Source organism: Heliconius melpomene, chromosome 20 (assembly GCF_056956725.1).
Source record: "Heliconius melpomene rosina isolate 202511_hmr_F chromosome 20, ASM5695672v1, whole genome shotgun sequence".
Classification (NCBI taxonomy): domain Eukaryota; kingdom Metazoa; phylum Arthropoda; class Insecta; order Lepidoptera; family Nymphalidae; genus Heliconius; species Heliconius melpomene.
Genome location: NC_140408.1, coordinates 3,539,902 through 3,563,599, shown reverse-complemented (window position 1 = coordinate 3,563,599; position 23,698 = coordinate 3,539,902). Strand labels below are relative to the sequence as shown.

The 23,698-nt window shown below is 33.0% G+C and overlaps 5 protein-coding genes across 5 annotated transcripts; 2 read left to right on the top strand and 3 right to left on the bottom strand.

Moving 5' to 3' along the window:
• Positions 1-4,227: 4,227 nt before the first annotated feature.
• On the bottom strand, positions 4,228-7,914 carry LOC146527582 (uncharacterized). Its single transcript, XM_085205119.1, has one exon. It carries the CDS (start codon positions 7,879-7,881, stop codon positions 4,297-4,299), a length of 3,585 nt encoding a protein of 1,194 aa, XP_085061245.1. The 5' UTR covers positions 7,882-7,914; the 3' UTR covers positions 4,228-4,296.
• Positions 7,915-11,746: 3,832 nt separating this feature from the next.
• Positions 11,747-12,775, bottom strand: LOC146527581 (uncharacterized). The gene has a single exon (XM_085204996.1). It carries the CDS (start codon positions 12,606-12,608, stop codon positions 11,886-11,888), a length of 723 nt encoding a protein of 240 aa, XP_085061122.1. The 5' UTR covers positions 12,609-12,775; the 3' UTR covers positions 11,747-11,885.
• Positions 12,776-15,090: 2,315 nt separating this feature from the next.
• On the top strand, positions 15,091-15,943 carry LOC146527580 (uncharacterized). The gene has a single exon (XM_085205286.1). The coding sequence runs from the start codon at positions 15,154-15,156 to the stop codon at positions 15,862-15,864; it is 711 nt and encodes a 236-aa protein (XP_085061412.1). The 5' UTR covers positions 15,091-15,153; the 3' UTR covers positions 15,865-15,943.
• Positions 15,944-16,051: 108 nt separating this feature from the next.
• On the top strand, positions 16,052-19,449 carry LOC146527579 (pescadillo homolog). Its single transcript, XM_085205284.1, has 6 exons — positions 16,052-16,217; positions 16,287-16,520; positions 16,735-17,106; positions 17,611-18,334; positions 18,704-18,894; positions 19,143-19,449. Exons 1-6 carry the CDS (start codon positions 16,194-16,196, stop codon positions 19,416-19,418), a joined length of 1,821 nt encoding a protein of 606 aa, XP_085061410.1. The 5' UTR covers positions 16,052-16,193; the 3' UTR covers positions 19,419-19,449.
• On the bottom strand, positions 19,439-23,061 carry pelo (pelota mRNA surveillance and ribosome rescue factor). Its single transcript, XM_085205285.1, has 7 exons — positions 22,892-23,061; positions 22,563-22,806; positions 22,149-22,403; positions 21,339-21,561; positions 20,730-20,922; positions 20,454-20,560; positions 19,439-19,810 (listed from the first exon to the last, which is right to left on the bottom strand). The coding sequence occupies exons 1-7, from the start codon at positions 22,930-22,932 to the stop codon at positions 19,713-19,715; spliced, it is 1,161 nt and encodes a 386-aa protein (XP_085061411.1). The 5' UTR covers positions 22,933-23,061; the 3' UTR covers positions 19,439-19,712.
• Positions 23,062-23,698: the final 637 nt, after the last annotated feature.

Below are 23,698 nucleotides of genomic sequence, written 5' to 3'. Positions count from 1 at the left end.
CGGGGCAATCTTTTTATTTCGGGGCCCGAAAACGGTTTTTAAGCATTCAAAAAATCTACCGTATTGATTTGTATCAGCATATAGCTGCATCTCTGTTGCTTTATCCACCCACCATTTGTCTCTGAGAGCGCGCACCTTTAATTTTAGGCAGTGACTAGCTTTCCTCCGTTCAGAGATGTTACATGAAAGGAGACTACGTCTGTGGTCCTCAATGAGTTTCTTGATGGTACCTTCGGAATCATCGAACCAATCTTGGTTTTTCCGTTCGGTTTTCCCTATAACTTGAGAAGCACATCTATAGAGATTGTCAGCATATAACCGCCACTTCTCTTCAACAGACGTAGTACTTTCCATCGCTGGCATACTGGAACTGAAAGCATTGTCTAATTTCATTCCAAGTTCCTTATTTCCGACCAACTTTGCATAGTTTAGCTTCGTTGGGATCTTACGAGAGCTTCGACGTGGTGCTATTAATTGTAACCTAAGTTTAGACCGAACAAGTCGATGATCAGTCCATCCCTGGGCACCCCTCAGTACGCGAGTGATGGTAATCTCGTTGAGGTCTCTCTTACGTGCTATAACGTAGTCCAAGAGATGCCAGTGCTTCGATCTTGGATGCATCCACGTGGTCTTAAATTTCTCAGGCAAACGAAAATAAGTGTTCGTAATCGACAAGCCAAATTTTGCGCATAAGGTAAGAAGATCAAACCCATTAGCGTTGCATTTTCCAATACCATGACGACCAAGTACACCATCCCAGGCAACATGATCATTCCCGACACGTGCATTAAAATCGCCCAAGAGTAGGATTCTGTCAGATGAAGGTATTCTAGAGAGGACTTCGCCAAGTTCTAAATAAAATTTCAGTTTTTCTTCTTCTGGAGCTCGTAAAGTGGGGGCATAAACACTTATCAGATGGATGTACCTCTTAGATGTCAGTTGAAGTCTTAGTGTAACTATCCTATCATTGATACCTTTTGGTAGCTCCTGTAATTTACGTGCAAGCTCGTTACGCACTGCAAAACCCACTCCACTAGCAGCTCTTTCCGCACTGGATTTCCCGTACCAATAGTAAGTATAGCCTCCAAGGTGCTCGCGCAGCTCCCCGGCGTCACTGAGATGCGTCTCACTAATGGCGGCAATGTCGATATTATATCTAGCCAGCTCTCTCGCAATTAAAGCAGTTTTTCTCTCAGGACACGAACTCTGATCGCTATCCAAAAGTGTTCGAACGTTCCACGTTGCAATATTTAGTGTTACTGTTGATATGTACTGTTTTCTATTTCGACCGCATGAAGATGGTGAACAGGTGACCGCGGTTAGCCAACTGCTTATGAAACGAGACAGACAATTTTTAGGCCACCTTTTCTAGGCCCCTCCCCGGATTGGGGAAAGCAGAGCGGTCCCTAAATAGGGCTGCTTTGTCGTCAACTGAGCTGCCGAACGGATTCCCTGTCTCAATCGGAATACAGAGCGACCATCACCAGAAGACCGCCTACGTGCAGATGCCAACTAAGGTTTGGATACACCATATCCTCTCCTCACCATCAGCTCTCCATCGCCGCAGGGCTTAATATCAAAATCCAGGTAAACATGCCGAAGTCATTTACGCGTGAGTATATTTAAGTGGACAAACAGTTGCGCAGGTGCAAATCCACTCTCTCATCCTCGATATCCGGGCGCCAATGGGCCGGGTGACCGGTACGACTGGCAGGAGATTGAGGTTGCAGGAGATTGGCCACACGTCACTAAAAGAGCCCCGACGTGCGCCCTTTAAGGCACATCACCAAATACCTTGCCGAACCGCTGTAGTAAACGGATACAGTTGCCTATCGACATTGCTCGCTTCTTACACCGGCTCGGGCTTTTGTTCATGATGGTGGGCTTCCCATAGACTGATTGCACCGGTCTAGACCGGTGGGCGGTGGGGTCGTCAATTCCCTACGCCTGCAAAATACGTAAATAAATATTTCATTTTCTCGAGTGCGGGTCGAACCCATAACCGTCGCGTCGCGTCCCTTGTGCCGCTGCGCCATGACGACCTGTTTTATAAAAATATGTATTAAAGTATATTATATTATAATTTATTTGTAATCGTTTCCTAGAATGCTTATATTTTATTAGAAAGGTGGTGCGATTCGAATCTGAATCGCTTTGTAGGAATTAGCTGACACAGGAAATGATGTAATAATAACAAGTACTTATAAAGTTAATAAACTACAAGTAAATAAATATTTTAAAGTATAAATTGTACTTCGTTGTCTTTGCATCGAAGTTTTTTTAAATTTAATATTCAGGTAAAGGAAAGGATTGAATGAAACACTCCAATTTTGATGAAACACTACTTTTTATTATATGTCTAAACGTAAAAAAAAAAAAACTTTAAACTAATTTTATTGGCAAATACTGGCAACTTACTACATTACTTTATTTTCAAGATTATGAATTTATTTGCTTATCTAAAGACCCTACTTCTCGATTGTAGGTTGCCAAATCTCTATAAAAAAATTTAGGAGCACATCTAAGCATTATTGGTAGAGCACAATCACGTGAACCATATAGCAAGTAGGCTCTCTCGTAAATTAACGGCTGGTGGTTATTCCTTAAAAATGGTACAGGCATAGTCGGTAATATATTCTTCATAATAGAGTCGCTTTCGAGCTGTTCCCAGAAGTCATCATTTGAACGGAGGACCCTCGGAGCACGAACGTTAGATACTTCATAATTTGGCAACATATCTTGAGGTGATAAGGAGTAATAATACTTCAAATACACTGGTGGTATATATCTTACTGGATATGGTTGGAACGATGTTAACAATTCAGGATAAATGTATGGGTATGATACCTTATTGTAACTTCTTACAACACTATTATCCGGTATTTTTGGAGCTGGTGGGGTAAATGGATCTGTATTAACGTCATAATAATAATATCCTGGATTATAGGCATATTGATAAGCGAGGTCTTTATTTGCTATATTTGTCAATGGTGGCTGCAATTCTGGAGACAATCGATCGATGTTGTTTGAGGACGTGAGATCTTTCCAGCTCTTATTTTCGGATACGGGGCATAGCTCAGGCGATGATTTTTTCAGATTTTCCGGTTCATCGGCATCATTTGTATTATCTGTTTCTATTGAGAATGCTTCAATTATATTAGTTTTGGGTCTTTCAAAAAGATCAGCTGATGAAGAATATATTAAATAATGAAGAATTATATGAAAATAAAGCACTTTTCGTATCACAAAGTAACAATGGTTCATCGTGTACAATTTCGTAGGCGCGACTACTTCTAATGCTGAAATATTTTAATTACTAAGTAAATGTTTAAATCTACTCACTACGGTCATGTTTCATATTGAAACGTATGTGTATCACATTACACTTATTTGCATATGCTATGAAAATATATTGTCATTAGGTATAGGCATTAATTAATTAAGTAACATTTTTATTTACTGAAATGAAAATAAATTTTATTAGACTGTAAAAGAAATTGGCAATGCGTTAAGATTCTCAAGATATTATTAAATGCGAATTGAAATTAACATAACAAAATATTACACAGATAAAATCCTAAACTATATTGATTTCGGAAAAAAATGTTTTTTCAACAATCGAATTGAACCCACAAACGTCGCGTTACAGTCACATGCTTGTGCCGCTATGTGCGCTTGTAAGGAATGAAATATTATTTTTTTCATTTCCTCGCCCTGGTAACGAGGCAAAGCGCTAGATTGAGTTTCGCCACTCAACACTCTGTGCCTCCAGGTTTCGGTCAAAAGTGGGGAACGGAAGTATCTTAATACTATGTACCCAAGCACCCTCTGCCTACCATGCTATGTGCATACTATTTAATGATAAGCAAAGATTTAAAAGAAACCTGTCATGGCGCAGCGGCAGAAAGTGTGTTTGTAAACGCCATTGGTTGTGGGTTCGATCCCTACTAGAAGAAATGAAATATTAATTTAAACTTATATTTTCATTTGTTCGCTATGTCTTCTCTCTGTCTGTCTGTCTCTGTCTTCATTTATTCGCGTGTCGAGACAAAGCGCGGCGTTGAGTTCCACTCCTCAACACGCAATGCCTACCCAGCTGTGTGTGAGATACAGCATGAAACTGACTTTAAAAAAACTAAATGTGCTCAATAAAATCACAATATTAAATTCACATCTTCACTTTATTTTCAATTTTTGTGATGCAATTAGTACTAAGCCTTAAATAATAATAATTACAAAGTCCGTTACTTATATCAAACATTATTTAAAAGTCTGTTTGTTTGTTGTAAAATAATATTAATGTTTATTTAAAATCATTTCGGATTTATGGTTGAATGGCGTTCTTTGTATTTTAACTGGTGTCTCATCTATGTTCTTAGCATCCCGTTTCATGTAGTACATAATATCGTCGTCCGATCTGAACGCCGGGAAGGACGGATGAGTCTTTGCTAGGCTTCCTGACACCACTGATGGAGAGCAACTTAACATTAGCGGTATGCCACATCCTGTGTTTGCAGTTGGAAAGACTCCAACAGCCCCAGGACTTAGACCGGCTATTGGTAAACTACTTCCAAAAGCGGTTCTAGACATACCGTGATGATGACCCCACTGTACCCCATTGTCTCTCATGTTCATTTGATTGCTTGGTTGCATGGAGCTATCTAACTCAGACATGCTATTCTCTCTCATTGAGTGCATGAGATCATGGTTTCTAGATAGTAGTGGTGATAGATCGTGGTTGTTGTCTGAAGCCAACTGATTAGCCCTGTTCATATATCCATGTCCGTGCTGCTGCATGTAGGGTCTATAGCGATTGTTTTCAAATTCGGGTACATTCGGGTATAATTGAGTGAAGTGTTTCTTTTCTTCCATATATTCCATTGGTGGCATGTCATAAAACTGATGATTATTATTATAATTATATTGCTGCCCTGTATATCTACCTTCATTCATTCGCATATTTGTGTGTTCTTTTGTCATCTGATCTTCATTATAGCGTCCGGCTCCTGTTGATGGTTTTAAAAACGAATTTCCATTTGGCATTAAGTTTGTAGCACTTTTGAAACCAAGTGACGAGTCGCCAACCATTAGTTTTCCGTCTTCTGACCATCGGCCAGTTGGCGCTATTTGTAAATTACGATTTTGACTCAAATGCTCCTCCATATTCGATTCTTCAGTCATTCTTACGCCTTGTTTTCCATTAAACAACCTTTGGTTACTATCTAAGCCGTTATTGTTAGGAGGCGTTAACAATCTTTTATCATCATGGATATTAGAAGCAGATTTAAACTCTTGAGGTAAGCCATCACCTTGCTCTTTCATCGGAACAAATGGCTGTCGGTGCATCGGTTTTTGCATAAAATGTGATTCATGTTGATCGACGTTTTTAGCTGATTCACGCTCCATACCAAAATCCCCAGTATTTCTTATGCTAAATAAATCTTTATTGACATGAACGTGCTGGTCGCTAGGATTATTTTTGATAGCTAGAAGTGATTCTATATTAGTATCAGTTGCTACTTTAAATTTTGAATCGATATTATCTGAGTTTGGAATTAAATGAGTCAAATCAAGAATTTTAGAATCATATAAAGCTTGGTTTCCTAATAATGACTGAGGTTTAGTATGATCTTCAGCCATCCTCATGTCCATTTTTTCATTGATTTTATTTTGTTCCTTTTTTAAGTTGTGATTTTTCGTCTCAAACTCGTTCTCTTGGGTAGAACGTAAAGTGTGGAGATCATTATTTTCATTAACAATATTTTCTTCACGATTTATTTTGGTATTCAAATGTTCCTTTTGAGTATTAAAAGAATGTGTTATAGTAGGTACTGCAGCGTCATCTGTGTTAAAGTTATTAGTTTCTAGAACTGATCTTACCATATTGGTTCCTTGTGAATCTAGATCTTCTGTTATTGTACGGCCCATGGTATCATGTTCTGCTAAGGTAGTACTTAGATGATCATTCATAGTTTGCTCCTTATTCAAGTTTATTGGTGTAATCAATGAAGCAGGTTTAACAATAGCATGTTTTCCTTGTAAATGGCTTGTCTCTTCAGTATCTTCGTTTGTTGTTCCTTGAGATGATTCCATATTTTCACTTCTAAATAACTTATCCGAAGATAGTTCATCAAAAGTGTTACTTGTGTGCTTTATTTCAGTGTAAAGTTTGTTTTCTTTTGGTATAGTTGAAATATCCAGACTTTCACGCATTTTTATTTCATCATCACTTTGCTTACTAAGCGATATAGAAAGCTGCTTTTCTTCATTTTGTTGATCATCAGCATTTTTTTCATGCGTATCATGGGTATATGTGTTTGTAAGTTCATCAAGCGTTTTATCAATATTTATTGCTTCCTTTGGCATAAATAAGTCATCCATATTGTCATAGTTAGGTTTATCGATACTGAATAATTCTTGTATCTCTTCTTGTACTTGCAAATCTGCTTCACTAGATTTCGATTCAGGCTTATGATCAACGTTTTCACCTAACTTAGTGTTTTCATTATCAGCTTCTTTAGCTAGATAGGGATTTTCTTTGTATTCAATTTCGGTGCTTGCTTGCTTTTCCAAATGTTCAAACGTAGAATCCGACAAAGAACTTTTTCCAGTACTTTGTGTGTTAGGTGCATTTAAAGTACGAGGATGATCTTCAATAACTTCCTCTGCATTTTTTGATTCTAATAATTGTTCTTCGAGGTTAACCATCCTGGGTTCATCGTTTAACAACACTTCTTTTTCCATGTTATCATCTACTAAATCTGCAGCGGCCTTTTCTTGTTTTAAATTGTCGCTATGAAGCTCTATATTAAACTCTTTATTATTGGATGTTGATGTGAATAAATCATCATTATTTTCGACTCGTTGTTCTTCCAAGCTACTTGATTTTGCATTTGGAGAATCAGGTAAAGTCTCAACTTTTTGTTCCTCATAATCATTTTTATCACTTTTTAATTCACTCTGACTATCATCCAAAAAATCATTGTTTGATTTTCCTTGGAACTCATGTTGACCTATTTCTGACATCTCACTATCCGTTAATTTGGTCGCAGCACTATTTTCAGCGGAAAATGAATTTAGTGACTCAAATCTAAGAGCATCTTCAATATTTCTAGCAATTTCAAGGTTTTTGTGGATATTTTCAATTGCATCTTTCCATTGAGCTAATCTTTCGTCATCAGTAGATTTTGGCGTTAAAATATCTTCATGCATCCTAGGAGATTCCATAGACTCCAATGTTTCAAAGTTTTGTGTAATATGTTCTAGAGCTTTTCTAGCTGTTTCGATATCTTCCTGTACCTCTGTATCAGTTGCTAAATTTTCATGTTTTGAGTTTTCTCTAAGCTTCATTGAACTTTCTTCCATTTTTTGAATATTTCGTTGCAAATTTTCCACAGCTTCCTTTGCCATCTTAATACTGTGTTCTACCTCTTTTTCTGAAATATCCAGCCCTGCAGACTTCGTACTCTTTGATAACTTATTAGCATTTACACTAGATTCATCGTCACATAATTTTACTTTGACTTGTTTTCTACAATTTTCATGTGGATCTCCATATTCCATTTCTTCATCTGAATCTCTAAAGAGATGATATCCAAACTTTTTCTTAATAATTAAAGGCTTTTTAAAACCTAAGCTTCTTCCTTCAAAAACTGGAGCTACGATATGCGATTTCAATCCCATGTTACTAGGTGATATTTCTTTCTCATGATCTGATATTTCCTCGTGAACAGAGTCATGAAGAGGTGACTTTTTTTCACGTTTTATAGTTGCTGAGGGCTCGTGAAACGTTGATCCAAGTTCGTGGATTGTCCCTTTAATAAGCGTAGGAATAGCTCTAGCAAATGTTGCTAAACAACACAGTAAAATGATAGTCTTCATTGTGCTGCTTATTGAATGTGATACGAAAACTAAAATATTATCGACATTTATACAAAAATCATTTAGCGCTTTCGCGAATATAATAAAAACAAACGTGCCTAATGTACATAACAAATGCAGCGTCTTCCGCATGACAGAAATTTTAATTTTATTAGTAACTAATACATATTAATTTTAGTAGAAAAATATTTTATAATGTTGTTAATTAATAAATAATAAGTAAGGTAATTAAATTAAATTAATAAGTATAAAATATTATACTAGAAAATGTTAAATATCAACTATAAAACATGTAAAGATTTATTTCAATTTTGTGAATCCTTAACATCGAATAAAAAATATTTTTCAGCGTCACTCTGTATCCCGCAGGTAGCATGGTAGGCAGAGGAAACCTGGATATCGAATGTAAGAGTCCATTCAGATTAAGAAACTTCCTTCCATAACCAACTTCCGTAAGTAAACGCCGCAGTTTCGCTGAGCGAAGAAATGTGTGAGAGAGTAAGAATCGATCCCATAACCTACCACATTGACAGTCACATGCCTGTGCCCGTGCGCCACAACTGACCTTAATTTATTTTGATATATTGTTTTAATTTTATATATGCAGCATTCCACGCAAAGCGGACAGGTAAAATAAAAGCTTTTAAAAAGTCGAGCTCTCCGTTTTTGGTTATTTTTTTAAATGTTAGACCTATATGAGTCCTCAACACAAGCACAATGTTTTGATAGTACATTGTTCAGTTAAGGAGTTATGAGGGCTCGAAGTCATGAGTGACTGATGCACTCATAACTCCTTAACTGAACACTGCACTAACATGACATGCACTCTTTCAAATCTCATTAACCAGTATTAATAAATGACAAATAAATAAATAAAGTAGTGAAATAGATTCCTCACTACATATAGTGAAGCTCATAAGCTTTTTATGGTATTTTATTTAAACAAAACTATTTTATTTTTGATAGAAAAAAAATAGATTTTATTTTATGAATTGAAATTTCAGAAATATAGCATGAAGATTTTTTTAAAGTTTTTGAATGAAAACAACTAATAATGTATAAATAAGACTCAAAAACTTCTGTAAAGGGCAGCCTGAAGCGCTTTGTCCGATGCCGCAAATTGCAAAAAAAATTTGCACCAACACCGCTTAAGGAAATCTTTAATATAATAATGTTTGAGATAAATCTATAATCATTAAGGATGCTATTCATGTCTGTCAAGTATTGTAATATAGCGGATTCGAGTCCCAATCTAAGTATAATATATTATTTTTTAAAAAATCTGTCAAATCAAGTCAGTTAATAAGACTAAATCTTAATAAATGTATTACCTAAATCGCATGAAATTAAATTTTACTGTCAAATAATTGAATCCCAATGATTGGAATTTCCGAATGCCAAAAAAAATAATAATTTTTGATATTTAAAACAAGTGGTTATCTCATTCTTATAAAGTATTTCCCCTTTTTTTCTGCGTGTTGAGTGGTGCAACTCAACGCTATGAAATGAAAATATTAAATAATTGCACGCATGGGCACATACGCCACGACTGGCCGCAATTTTAAATCCCCCTTTTGAATCGTTCTTATTTCACATGTCCTATCTATAACTTATAAATTTTATACAAAGCAATTTTGAGCCTATATATAAAAAGAATATCTGTATAAGCAAAACGTAAATAGTTTTGTAAGAAATTGTCGGTACCACGTAACAGTATTTTTTTTAAATCGTTTGCTATAAAGAAATTTGATAATGTAGGATTGATTCTAATAACCTCACGTAATTCAAGAGATGCCAAAAACTAAATAAATAAATCATAAGGACTCTTTCGTTATGATTTATATATTTATTTTTAGGCTTGAACACATTCTCTATCTGTCCAGTAGTTTTTCTAAGATATGGGTCCTAGAAAAAAAATGTATACCAAATCCAAGACAATTTTATTATTATTTTATATTACTTGTAGATTAATAAGTTGAAATATTTAATGGTTTCAGAAATAGGTCTCACGTAATTCTTACGAAGCAAAATATTATTGTTGTAATAAGAACGTACGGCGAACTCTGCATTTTCATTGTGCAAAACAAAAGCACGTCTACATACCCATACATACATATGCCAACTTGTGATTTTATTTTATGGGAATTCATATTTTACAACAAACGAAATAAACTCAATGAGATATTAAATTTTCGCTTAAAATGGTCATAATCTTTTTTTTTACCTAACGAACTTATAGTTTTTTTTTTTAAAAATGAGGACTATGTTCTTACTTAACACACTAACTATACTACATTACTCAATTCTCAAATAATAATTATACTTATTAAATTTGTCTAAATCTAATCAAATTAGTACAAAAGTCGTGGGTTCAATTTAAACAAGTCGCTTTGTTTTAAATTATTTTCTTTTTCCAAAAAAAAATATCATTTTCTTTTTCAATAGATACAATATAAACTATAGTACCTACATTTTAGCATATATTCAATCAACATAACATCTATTTTAATGACGTAAATGAATAACTACAATAACTTTTATATAATTGAGAAATGAATAAGAAACGCGGCAAATATTTACTTAAATGTATTGGAAAATCCGCTGTGTGTTTACTAAGACTTCGGAAAAATAATCATTTCAATGTACTCAATAATAAGCATCACGCTGTATCCCGCACACAGCAGGGTAGGCAGAGGGAACCCAGTGTTAAGACACTGCGTTCCCCACTTTCTGACGAATTTTAGAGGCATTGCGTGTTGAATGGCAGAACTTAACGCCGCGCTTTGTTTCGACACCAGAGCGATGAAATGGAAATATAAACGTAAATAAATATTTCACTTCCTCGAGTGGGGATCGAACCCACAACCGTCGCGTTACAGTCACATCCTTGTACCGCTGCGCCACGACGGTCTCAAATTGATTAAACTTATATATATTATTTTATTCCTAAAACGAGCATCGGAACTTAAAACCTTTTTTAACACCACACATGTCAAAATGTTTATTAAAAGATATGCAGAAGAGAGCTAATTAAACTTTTCTTAGCACAGCCAGGATCTTCTATAACCTATATAGTTAAATAATGCGTAGTTATTAGTTAGTAGGTATAAGTGATTCAGAGCTTTACACTTTTCAACGAAGAAAATGATGTCTAGTATAAATGATTGGTTTAAAAAAATGTTTAATAATCATGATGACTTTTAGATATCTCTGAGAATTATGAATCAACTTGCATTATGGATGTAGATCTCCCATCCGGGCCTCTTAGTAATGATCTTAATTATTATTTTTTCTATAATAATTAGAACATTACCATTTTTTCATTAATTCGAAAGGCCAATTGAGGACAGTCATGGCGCAGGGGAAAAGGTGTTACTGTTGTGGGTTCAATCCCCACTCGAGGAAATGAAATATTTACTTAAATTTATTTTTATATTTTTTCACTCTGATGTTGGGGCAAAGCGCGGCGTTGAGTTCTGCTACTCTACACGCAATGCGTCTAAAACTTGACTCGATGGAAAGAGTGGAACGGAATGTCTTAACACTCTAGGTTCCCTCTGCCTGCTTTGCTGTGTGACTTTGAATTTGACTTAGTTACTTGACTTTGACTTGGGATTTGGACTTGACTTCGTTACTTGAATTTGACTTAGTTACTCTATCTATGTAGGTACATCCCAATTCCCATTACGACAGGAATCGGAAAAATTAAATTTAATAAAAATGAAGAATTTAATTCAGTTTTAGCATTTTGTAAAATCAACACTTCATTCAATAGCGTAATTATATTAAAAACAATGTAAGTATATAAAATATGTTAATACGTCGTAGTCGTCGTATATTTATTAAAATAAAATAAAAAATACCATTATATAAAAAAATATCATTTATTAAATTAAAGCAATTTTCACAAAACGTTTTCATTTTTGTTTCGTAGGTAGGTATATTAAATACATTATAATATAACTGTACTAAAATTAATCTTAAAAATATTGTATGTACTAAGTTCACACAGATTTATCTTTTCTTTTGTCGGTGTCACTAACTGGGGTTATAGATTGCTCGACGTGGTTTCCTTGAAGAGCATCCTGGTAATCCTGGTAACCGACTCCACGATAATACTCTGGATGTGTTATCACTGGCGTATTATAAAACTGTGGTTCTGATCTCGTCACTCTACCAGAAACAACTGATGGCGTACAACTAAAGAAAAGGGGCATATTACAGCCTCCTGCGTTACCGTTTGGATATACTCCGTACACAGCAGGTGGTACTTGGTGCACTAACTGATTGTTTATATTGGCGAAATTCGCACCCTTTAGTAACAAAGGTGAAGGAGCTATTCTGTAATTGGATCTGCCCGTGGGAACGTCTTCAATAAAGTTCATATCCAAAAAACTCAACGCTTCTCTGTTGTCGTTGTAAGGATCGTCTGCTCGGTACATATTGCCTGGGTAGCCCTGACCATAGTCGTATGGGCTGGGCACAAATCTAGGTCCAAGATCATTTTGATATAAAGTATTAGGAGTAAACGATCTTGCTGCAGCAGCTGCGGCACACGGCGTTATAGCGTAGTAATTTTCACTCAATCTTTGTCCCCGTTGATAATTTCCTTGTCTATTATCGTATTCCAAATATTCAGGTCTTTGCTCATCTTCGGCAATTGGTGCTGAAGATGCCACCATTACAAATACACATATGCTGGCCCAAATGTCGAGATGAACCTTCATTATCTCAAGTTTTCACAAATAAAGGCCATGCCCGTAATTGAATTCTTATTTATACATGTTTATGCAATATTTTTTCGGTCAAATATGTACTGGTATTGCATTTAGTATTCATAATTGAAATATATAGCGTCACTCAATATTACCGCTGACTTCAGCATTTGATGCAATGTTCAAGTTTACAAGGCAACCATACAAAGTAATGATATTGAAAATATTTTACTGACACATCTTCCGCGGAATAATAAGATCAGCAGTTAGAGCTTATGCGAAAAAAAATATCATTAAAATTAATATTCAAATAATGATATTAGGTAGTGCAAAGGAAATCCACTCTTCCTTTATTGTGTTTTTGATAAACAACGCTAAAACTTCGCTTGCAGGTCAACCTAGTGCTAAGACATTCCGTTCAGCGATTTCGGGAAATCATAATAGTTCCCCCTTACAGTGCTTGAGAAATGTAAGGGACGACTATTATGATTTCCCGGAATTAGAGAACGCCGTGTCTTAACACTAGGTTGATCTACAAGCCTCCCTCTGCCTCCCATGCTATATGCGGGATACAGCGTGAAATTCCTACAGGAACGGAAATAAACGGGATTTACGTTTTACAGTGTCCACACTTTACAGTTCACGCACATTTATGACTGATATGATAGACTAGTATAGATTTATAAATGTAACATAACATTTACCTATGAACGGTGTTAGTTTTCATCGCACATTCTTATAATGTATGGGAAGGCATATAAAGTTTAATACAATAGCGAGAGCATCGATATATTATGTGAAAAAGAAAATATAAATAACTCATAAGTATTAATTTATTTTATGCAGGTAATTTTCAAATGTTAGTTTTAGAACTTAGTTAGCTAGAGCGCCTGAATATAATAAGAGGCCCAGGTTCAAATCCTACTACATCCAAAATTTTAAACTGAATCACAACATAAGTTTTTATGAAATAAACATTATAGAGAAGAACTTATACTTAAAATATTTAAAACAATTATTTAACAGCATTTGCCAACGATACATCGGAAAAATATCGTCATAATTTTAACTACAAATAAACAAAATAAGCATATATCAATTTCACAATTGTTTTCCTTACTCTTCCATTTCCTTGTAATCAAGACGTGCGTTTATGGAATTTTTAATTTATATACCTAAGACGCAATTTAGCATTTTACTCACGTATTGTATTAGTATTTACGTTATATACTTACTTGGGCATTGGTGAACAAATACACAATCTTTGGTATATTCATCTCTGATAAATCCCGCGGAACACCGGCAACCCACCCAGCATTCCCATTTCCTCGGACATAAATCCCCACTTTTACTTAACAACCGAAAATTGACGCATGTCGGTGGACATTTCCATCCACATAGAGAAAACTCTTCATTTTTCCGTAAACATGCAGAAGATTGAAACACTAATGCAATTCTTATCAAATGTAATAAAAATAAAAAAGTGGCTAACATTTTTAAAAACATAACGTGATAGGTACACCTAAGGTGTTTTTACGGTGATATATTACTTTATATTTTTGTTTCAGAAAAGAAATATAAACCTATTTATATATTATAATAAAAGATATAAGTAAACAGTCGTATGTTGGCGTTTTATTTTACAATGATAATTTTATTAATAATTTTTTGGCAAAATCTCTTTTATTTTAATTGTATTAGGCTTTTATAGAGTAGTTGTGGTTTCATTTAAAGTGGTGATGACAAAAACAAACTGTATTTACTATCACTTTTTTTTTTAGGCATGTCGTGGCGCAGGGAGACAAGTGTGTGACTGTAAACGCGACTGATAGTGGGTTCGATACCCATTCGAATGAATGAAATATTTAATGTTTTAAACTAAAATTATCTTAATATAAATTGATATTTCCAAATATTATGTATTACCATTATTACACATTACATATTAAAATTGTAAACGTTTTAATGTATTTATCTATCGATTTAGCATGAAGTAAGAATATTCTGTATATAAATATTTTACAGGTTTCTATAAATAACATTAAATTAACAACCTTAACCGCAATATTTTACTACAAAGTAATGTGAATATATATGTATTATATATAGCTTGATTTGTAAGCTGGAACTAATGGATGCGTGAACGTGATATCCAACAGAGTAACAGTGCGGGTTCATGTTCTGGAATTTTCTAAGTTTTTATAGAATGGTGTAATCTTTTTTTAATTTATTTTAATTGATATAAATAAGATTTTTTTTGCTCAAACTAATATTATCACAACATCAAATATCTTCATCTAAAATTTTAATAATTAATTTTCAAAATAAAAATATACATAGTAGGTACCGGTACACAAAAATATGTGAATTTGCTTATCTCCGGCATATGATTATGAAAGACAAAAACGTGTCTTAAATAAATCTTAGATAATTTAAGATCATGATTAAAATCTTTAAAACGTTATCTGAATGTAGCGTAGTTCATTATATAAGGAATAACTCAATGAATATTTTACATTATAACTAAAAGTTGTTAAAGTGTGACTAATTTATAAAAATGTTCAAAAAAATATCTACAGTACTGATATTTGCATTTATTAGCTGTGTACGATGTCATTTGCTATTGGACGCTTCAAAGCGTTTACAACCAGTACACGGGTTATATGTTAAGCCATCTACAGACGGAACTACTGGAGACCTGTACGTAGCAGCTACTGAAGATACCGGAGTAAAGTCACAATGGTTAACAGACCAACCCATAAACTTTTTACCTACATCCAAACAAAAACAGACTTCGAAAATTCCCGTGTCTTTATCTTCAACTCTGATCAGAAGCTCTTCATCAAATGAAGGAACGGTTACAACTCAAAAGAAAGCTGTTGTAACGAGTCCAGCTTTGAAATACGCTCACGGAGGGGAGGGTAATTTACTAACACCTCACCCATATGCCATCCCGTCAACTACAAAATCTTTTGAAGGATCAAATGTCACTCCTTGTCCTTCTGAATTTCCTGCTCACGCGTATTCTCCATACTTTTACCCCTACATGATATCTGCACTCGCTAATGCAATAAATGCCTTGAAAGATCTAGAGAATAGTGAAGAAAATTCTCCAACAATTGTCTCACAACCTACTGCACAATGGCCTCATCCATATGCATTTCCGTATCAATACATAATGATAGATCCTAATGCGTGGTCAAATGCATCAAATCAAAATGCTGCACCATCTTCAATTCCAAACGAAACCAGCAACGAAAGTTCGTAATAATTTAAATAAAGTTAAGAAATATGTAAAAGATCATTATTATAAGATATAAACCATTAAAAATAAAAGAATATGCCAACTAATTATAGTTTTCATTAAAACAATTTTTATATGAAGATTTTTAAAACTTCTATATAAAAATGTTTTGTATCTGTTATGGAGGTTACCCCTAACATGTCAATGTCAGCTGTCACCCTTTTAAGTCAACATACGAAATCTGCACATGTTGCGCAGTATTTCTAAATTATTATTTAATAATAAAATAACAAATAATTCACTAAAATAATATTGAAACAAGCTATATTCTCAAGCACAAGTGATCAGACAATATGGTTTCCAAGAAAAAGAAGAAGGTATGTTTATATTGACCAGTGTAACACGTGTTTATCAACACGATACTAACCAAAAAATTACGCTTACAGTATTCATCAGGAGAAGGAGCGCAGTTTATAACAAGGAAAGCTGCATTAAAGAAACTTCAGTTATCTTTGAAAGATTTCCGACGTATTTGCATATTAAAAGGAATATATCCTCGGGAACCTCGTAACCGCAAAAGAGCTCAAAAAGGGGCTGGCGGCATCAAAACCCTCTATCACACAAAAGATATAAAATTCTTGCTACACGAGCCAATAATATGGAAACTGCGAGATTTAAAGGTAAATACATTTTTATATATTCGCATTAGCTACAACCTTACAAATGACATGGAAAACTATCCATTTCTGAGGCTTTCCAAATAATGTAGTAGTTTTTTGCCTCTTATCCATATTTACATTGTAAGCAAAGTTTGTACTTTTTATTGTTCCTTTTTTAGCTACATTAATTGTTTCTGTTCTCTTAATTATATCATGTATAAAATAAAAATTTCAGGTTTACCAACAAAAAATCCGCAAAGCTCGTGCTATGCGAGAATATCGAAAAATGAGGAAGTATTTCAGGGACTACCCAGAAGTTAATATTGATCACATAGTTAAGGAAAGATATCCCACATTTGTGGATGCCGTAAGAGATTTAGATGACTGTTTAACACTTTGCTTTTTGTTCAGTACCTTTCCATCACTTAAAAAAGTCCCTCGAGATCAGTCTCTTCTCTGCAGGAGGTTGACTGTGGAATTTATGCACGCAGTAATTGCAGCTAAAGCCCTTCGTAAAGTATTTGTCTCAGTAAAAGGTTATTATTATCAAGCAGAAATTGAAGGACAAACAATAACATGGATTGTGCCCCATCATTTCTCATTCCAAGTAAGTAATCCTAGCCTAGGCGTGTTTAAATCGGTTATTTGTCTAGATCAATACTAGTGAATTTGATTCAGCCAATTTTTTTATTGAACATGCTAGATTGATAAATTTTGATAAATTTAAATATGGTCAGGGAGTTGAGTCATTTGGGATACACTATGTAACAGTAATGCAGGGCTATACCCTTAGCATAATTTATCAATGCTAAGAATATTTGTGACATCTAAATGTTTTCCTTGTTGGCTAAGCACCTTTTAAATTAATATGAAAATAATTATTTTTATTGACCATTCAAAGATTGGCAATGATAAAAAATAATATTTGATCCTCTATTAAAATTTAATTAGTTACTATTAAAAACATTTTTCTTTTTTTAATACATAAATGTCGAAAAAGTTAAATTACTAAATTCCTATCTTTTTATTTAAGTATGGAAAAAAATTAAAGAAATCAACCCAAGAAACATCCTATGTTCTAACTAATACTAATTTCAAAATTTCTTTTCAGCCTCAAAACAAAGATGAAGTGGATTTCAAAATAATGTCTACATTCGTTGAATTTTACATTATGATGTTGGGATTTGTTAATTTCAAACTCTATCATTCATTAAATTTAGTATATCCGCCTAAACTAACTAGTGCATTCAATTCTGAAACTGAGAAAGATCTTGTTGATGAACATGCCTATGTTGCCGAACGGATAGCTGCTATGAATCTATCAGTAGCAAAAATTACTGGTGCGAATGAAGTAGAAGAACTACCAGAGATTGACATATTTAATACAGAAGATGCAGACCCTCAAAAATTAGAAGAAGCTAAGCTTGAGGCTGAAAAAGTAAAAAAACTAAAAACAATGTTCAAAGGCCTCAAATTTTTCATTAACAGAGAAGTCCCTAGAGAACCTCTAGTATTCATAATTCGTTGTTTCGGAGGTGAAGTGTCTTGGGACAAAGACTATTTTGTCGGAGCTACTTTTGATGAATCTGATGAATCAATTGCTTATCAGATAGTGGACAGGCCCAGTATGGATAAGCAATATCTATCTAGATACTATATTCAGCCACAATGGCTGTTTGATAGTGTAAATGCAAGAAGCCTACTTCCAATCAATAAATATTTGATGGGAGCTGTATTGCCGCCACATTTATCACCATTTGTAGATAAAACTAGAGATCAAGTATACATGCCACCAGAAGAAAGAGCACTTAATGATCCTAACTTGAAACCTCTAGGTAAGACAATGATTTTAATTAGTTTTTTTATGTTATACATGATATAACTAACCACTTAAAAATATTTCAAAATTATGTGTAATTGAGGTAGGTTGTTGTGTATAATGGAATAGTGTCTTATTGTACGTATATAGGTTGTGGGTTCAATCTCCACTTGTGGAAAAGATATTTATTTTTATTTTACAGTGCAGTTTTATTGCTCTTGTAACTAGCAAAGCGTGGCGTTGAGTTCCGCCACTGAACATGCAATACTGCGAGTGGCAAAAGGTGAAAAACAAATTGTCTTAACACTAGGTTCCCACTTCCTCGCTTGCTACATACAGGATACTATCGAAGCTAAAAATATATATAATTTAACTTTTTTTTCAGATGATGCATCAGATGAAGAAATTGAAGAGGCAAGTGATGAAGATAAAGAAACCGAAGAAGAGGAAAGTGATGGAGACGCTGAAGAAGCCCTCACTAAACAATACAATCAGGAGGTTGAACAAGACTCATCATCAGGGAGTGAAGATGATGGTGATGTAGATCCTGAGAAAAAGAAACTGGCTAAGAAGAAGGTAAGTTTACACTACCTACCTACCTACTAATATTGCAAATGTGAAAGTTTGTGAGGAGGGATATTTGTTCTAATTTCATTTAAAAAGTAATAAACAGATTTAGATGAAACTTTATAATAATATAGTTTATACCACAATTTATTTTATAAAACAAAAGATTGTATTATATCACATTTTTTATAAATAAAAACTTTCGTTTTAATTGAATTTTATAACAAAATATTTCTAAAAGTCTTATTTTCTTTTAGAAAAAGGCTATGGCAGTCACTACTGGTGTACCACATAAAGAAAACCCATATCAAAATCAAATTGAAGACAAACAAGCATTCAGATTAAGGGAAAAACTTGTAAAGAAGAAACACAGGAACTTGTATAAAAGCATGAAAGCTGGGCAAGAAAAACGTAAGAAGGAAATATGGCTGTTGAGAAAGAAGAGGCGTCTTCATGACGAAAAAGTAAAGGAAAACAAAAAAGCGGAAAAACGCAAGCAAAGAACAAAAGCTATTGAAGCTGCATCTGCTTAACATTGAAATAAATCAAATAATTTCGTGTAAATGATCTTTTATTTCTCACTATATTTTTGGAATTCTTCTCAGGTGTTCCCATTTAAGATAATAAATATATTATAATTAGATACAGTATTAATATAGAAATCAGACCTTAGCATTTAAATCTATTGCAAAATAATATAATTATACATTTTGTATTGGAGAACCACCATATCAAAGTTGCTTAGAAATATCAAATACATTACAAAGATCAACATTTAAAAATAACAGCTCAAGTAAATAACAAATAAAACATGTCTTTATTTTTTTTTAATCAGAATCTGAGTCACTTTCATCTCCATCGCTGTCCTCAAGCTCTGGCATTGGGAAACGTAAAACAGCCGCAATTCCAGTCAATTGGTCCAGTTCTGAAATGCAATCATAAATAACAGTCAATATTCTTATACTTTAAAATTTACTATATTGACAATTGTTTTACATGATTTTTTAAAGTTCATTAAGTATATGGAAATCTAAAATTTTAAAGATTAGATTTAAAATTTCAATTCAAAAGAAATTTATTCAGGTACTTTTATTTTCTATACGTATAATAAACTTGTAACTGCTAGCTGTCCGTACATGGAAGATACATTCGAAAATCTAATATTGGAGGCATTTTATCAATGTAATAAAATCCAAAACATTTCTTTTTTAAATTTTTGTCTGTATGTTGAGTTGTTTATGCACGCTAATCCCAAATACGGCTCAACTAATTTAAATGCTTAGTTTTCACTACTTTATTTTTAAAAAAATCTTCCCTTAACATTTAGTGTTTGCTTTATTTAATAAATTGGTTTATAAATAAAAAAGTTATATCAATATAAACTATTATGTTTGACGAAATTGCTAAAAATAACTGTTTTATTGAATTGATGAATTAGAAAATAAATAATTGTGTAGTCTAAGCGGGTGAAGAAGCGAGCGATTTTAAACGAGAACATCATTCAAATATTTTTATACTTTTTAAAGGTTAAAAGTATCAAAATCAAAATAAAGGTTTTTTTTACTTACGTTCACCAGACACGTGCATACTTGAAAATATCCTCACATCACCACCGTTATCTCTCGCAGAGTCGACCAGCGACACATATTCCTTTCTTTTCTGAATGTCTTGACATCTAAAAATATTTGATGTTATGAAAAGGATAGGACTTTATCTTGCTTTTATTAAAAAAGTAAAGGGGAAGTGCCTTAATGGGAATAGTGTCTCAACATCAGGTTCCAAGACTTCCTCTGTCTACCCTCCTATCTGTAAATTACAGTATAAAAAATATATTTTTTAATTACCTGAACAATTTATCAGATATCATAAGTGTCTCTATGGCCATAGCCTCATTTGCTCTTTCAACATGTTTCTTCCCATAGAATGCCTTAGCTGGTTCCAGTTGTAGCATTGTATAGAAACTTTCTAACAGTTTCACTTCACTAGCAGCTTTTGTGTCTGATATTTTGATCATGACCGCTGGCTCTTGAAGTACCTCTGCAAAATATATATTTTAGGCTGACAAAACCTAGAGTAAAAACACTGTTTGACGCACAACTCAATTTAATAAATATAATAATAATGTTGAGTGGTTGAATTCAACTGTGCACTATGTCACAATTAATATAATATTTAATAAAAAAAATAAAATATGAAGAAAAATTAAAGAATTAGAATAAATATGAAAATTTAAGTATGAAAATTATTAAACAAAATAAAATAATACATTAAGATAAAAAGTTGTGACAAAGATTTTATACTATACTTATTTAAAATGGCAAAAAAGTAAAAATTACTACATTCAGTAGCACAAACATTAGCCAACAGTGAGGTCTCTATACCATATAACAATCATATATAAACTATTTTTATTTTATAATATATATATTTTTAAAAATGTAATCAAAATGTACCTTTTAAAGAATGCTTAAATCCTGAAGAAGCTTTAACAAGTAAAAATTTTGACTTATTGTCAATAAGTAATTTGTTATCCGTTTTGATAGCTTGCTGCATCATGTAGTCAAAGAACTGGTCCTTTACAAAGCCAGGTGAAGCAATTATAACACATTTAACTATATTAAAATCTATATGTCTTAGAATTCCTTGCATCACTGCTTCATAAAACTTATTTAGACCCTGTAAATTAAAAATAAACAATTTACTAAATTGATAGTTATATACTAAAACAAAAGAATTACATCAACTAAAATAAAATATAATTAAAGAGTTTATCATTATTGAAGTAATGATTTGTTACTATATATAAATACATATAAGTAGAGATGAAACTGTACAAGTAAATATGTACATAGTCAATACAAGTACTAGTATAATTATTATAAATTAAGTTTCATGTTATCTTAACAAGTTAATTTAAGCTGTTTTGCATTTATCTAAGCTTTTATGGCACCTCGGTCCTCTGGGAAAGGCTATGTTGTATCCACAAAATGATTAATAAGCAAACACTATGAAAAATTAATATCTTTGGGACATAGTAAAGTGGAAGTATTTTCATAAAATTTTTAAAATCTTATATTTTCAAATCAATACAGAGTATAAATTAAATTCTAATAAATTTAATTCTAGAAAAAATAACAAGTGACTTGAGTAAGTATTGACACAACAACAGGTACCGTATAGAGTAAAAGTACTTAGCAGTACTGTTTTGTTCCTCACTCATAATAAATCATAAAAAGTTCAATTAAAATTTATCTTAATTTAACCTTTTCATGCTGCTGCACAAATCCTTTGCGTTTCCTTGGTATATTGACATCAATCTTTGATCTCACAAGTGTCATTGAGGGTGTAATGAGACAGACGTGGGCTAGGCCTTCTTGCATTACCACAGCTGCCACATCTGCTGATGCAGCTGGATCGCAAGCCATGTCCACTCTTTCTAAAGCAACGGAGTCCCATAATGCTTTTTGTAATGTAAACTTTCTATTTAACTCCAAATCTAATGTATGATATGCTCCCATCTGAAAATTTAATAATAACTGTATGTGATAAACATTCCCTAAAGTATATTTTAAACTTTGTACTATAATTAAAAAAAACTATCTTAATCTAATATTGGCATAAATATTGTAATAAGGAGTAACAATATGAAATATAAAATAAACAGAGCAAAACTATACCTTAACATATTGATTCTCCACAATGTTACGACCTTTGAGTCGTAACACACACGCTTGAGTATCAAAATCAATGGTCTCTACAGTTATGGTTAAAGTAGTTCTAACTCTATTACTTGTTGAAGATCCTGTAGAAGATTCAGTTTGCACTTTTCTCACGGTGGAAGCAGTAACTGCGTCGCCCTCCGCTATCAAGTTATACGCATGCCACATATCCTCAGACTCCTCTGGGATGAGGGCAATGCAACTATAATTAAATTTAAATGTAAAATTAATTTTAAAAATATTATAGCAGGCTCAAATTTACTAAATAAATAAATGAATGAATGTACCCGCTGCCATCTTTATCAATGTTTCTGAAAACTAGTTTCATTTTTAAAATTATCAACAATTATACATGTGTTGAGAGCATTTTTACAAATTTAATTCCTTATTTTGAGATAATCGTGTAATTTGATTCGCCTCACATTTAATTGACATCTGTCAGATGACAGCTCATCAACTACAATTTCATAGAAAACCAAAACATTTGACATTGTTCATGTTGGCATAATTATAAGTCTGTGGCGCTTTCACAGACTGTAAATAAACCAATACAAATCTTTTTATAATAGGTACGCTACCTACTACGGATGGTACAATATGAAGTAGTGTAGTAGTAGTGTGCCGTGTACCACCAACATAACCATTATATCCTTTTTTTGTAAGAAATCTGTTCCTAAATAATAATAAAAAAATATTTTAGTATATAAATATATAAACTACTGGTACGACATTACAAATCAAAAGTTGAAATTAATGAATTCCAAAAGAACTGAAAAATAAAATATCTTGCCAAACAACGTTTATTGTAATTATATTTAATTCCATTATTTATGCTACATATTATTAGCTTTAATTTGATAATAATTTCATACTTTATGAGATTATTTTGAATAAAGTACTAATTATTTTATTATTCTTTATTATTTACTAGCTCAAGCTATATGTAAACTTGATGTATTTTATTTATAATAAATTAATTTACCATTAACATAACTAAAGCATGATTAATTATATTAAACATTTTAATAAATAAACTTCTGAACTGAAACATAAAATCTAAATGTACATTTGACAGTTAGCAGCCCGTAATAACG

Coding starts and splice junctions, on each gene's coding strand:
- LOC146527582 (XM_085205119.1), bottom strand. CDS start 7,881: ATGAAGACTATCATTTTACTGTGTTGTTTAGCAACATTTGCTAGAGCT.
- LOC146527581 (XM_085204996.1), bottom strand. CDS start 12,608: ATGAAGGTTCATCTCGACATTTGGGCCAGCATATGTGTATTTGTAATG.
- LOC146527580 (XM_085205286.1), top strand. CDS start 15,154: ATGTTCAAAAAAATATCTACAGTACTGATATTTGCATTTATTAGCTGT.
- LOC146527579 (XM_085205284.1), top strand. CDS start 16,194: ATGGTTTCCAAGAAAAAGAAGAAG. Junction 16,218..16,286: donor TTTCCAAGAAAAAGAAGAAG/GTATGTTTATAT, acceptor TTACGCTTACAG/TATTCATCAGGAGAAGGAGC. Junction 18,895..19,142: donor AGAAACTGGCTAAGAAGAAG/GTAAGTTTACAC, acceptor ATTTTCTTTTAG/AAAAAGGCTATGGCAGTCAC.
- pelo (XM_085205285.1), bottom strand. CDS start 22,932: ATGAAACTAGTTTTCAGAAACATTGATAAAGATGGCAGCGG. Junction 22,404..22,562: donor TGGAGAATCAATATGTTAAG/GTATAGTTTTGC, acceptor TTAAATTTTCAG/ATGGGAGCATATCATACATT. Junction 20,561..20,729: donor ATATCTGATAAATTGTTCAG/GTAATTAAAAAA, acceptor AAATATTTTTAG/ATGTCAAGACATTCAGAAAA.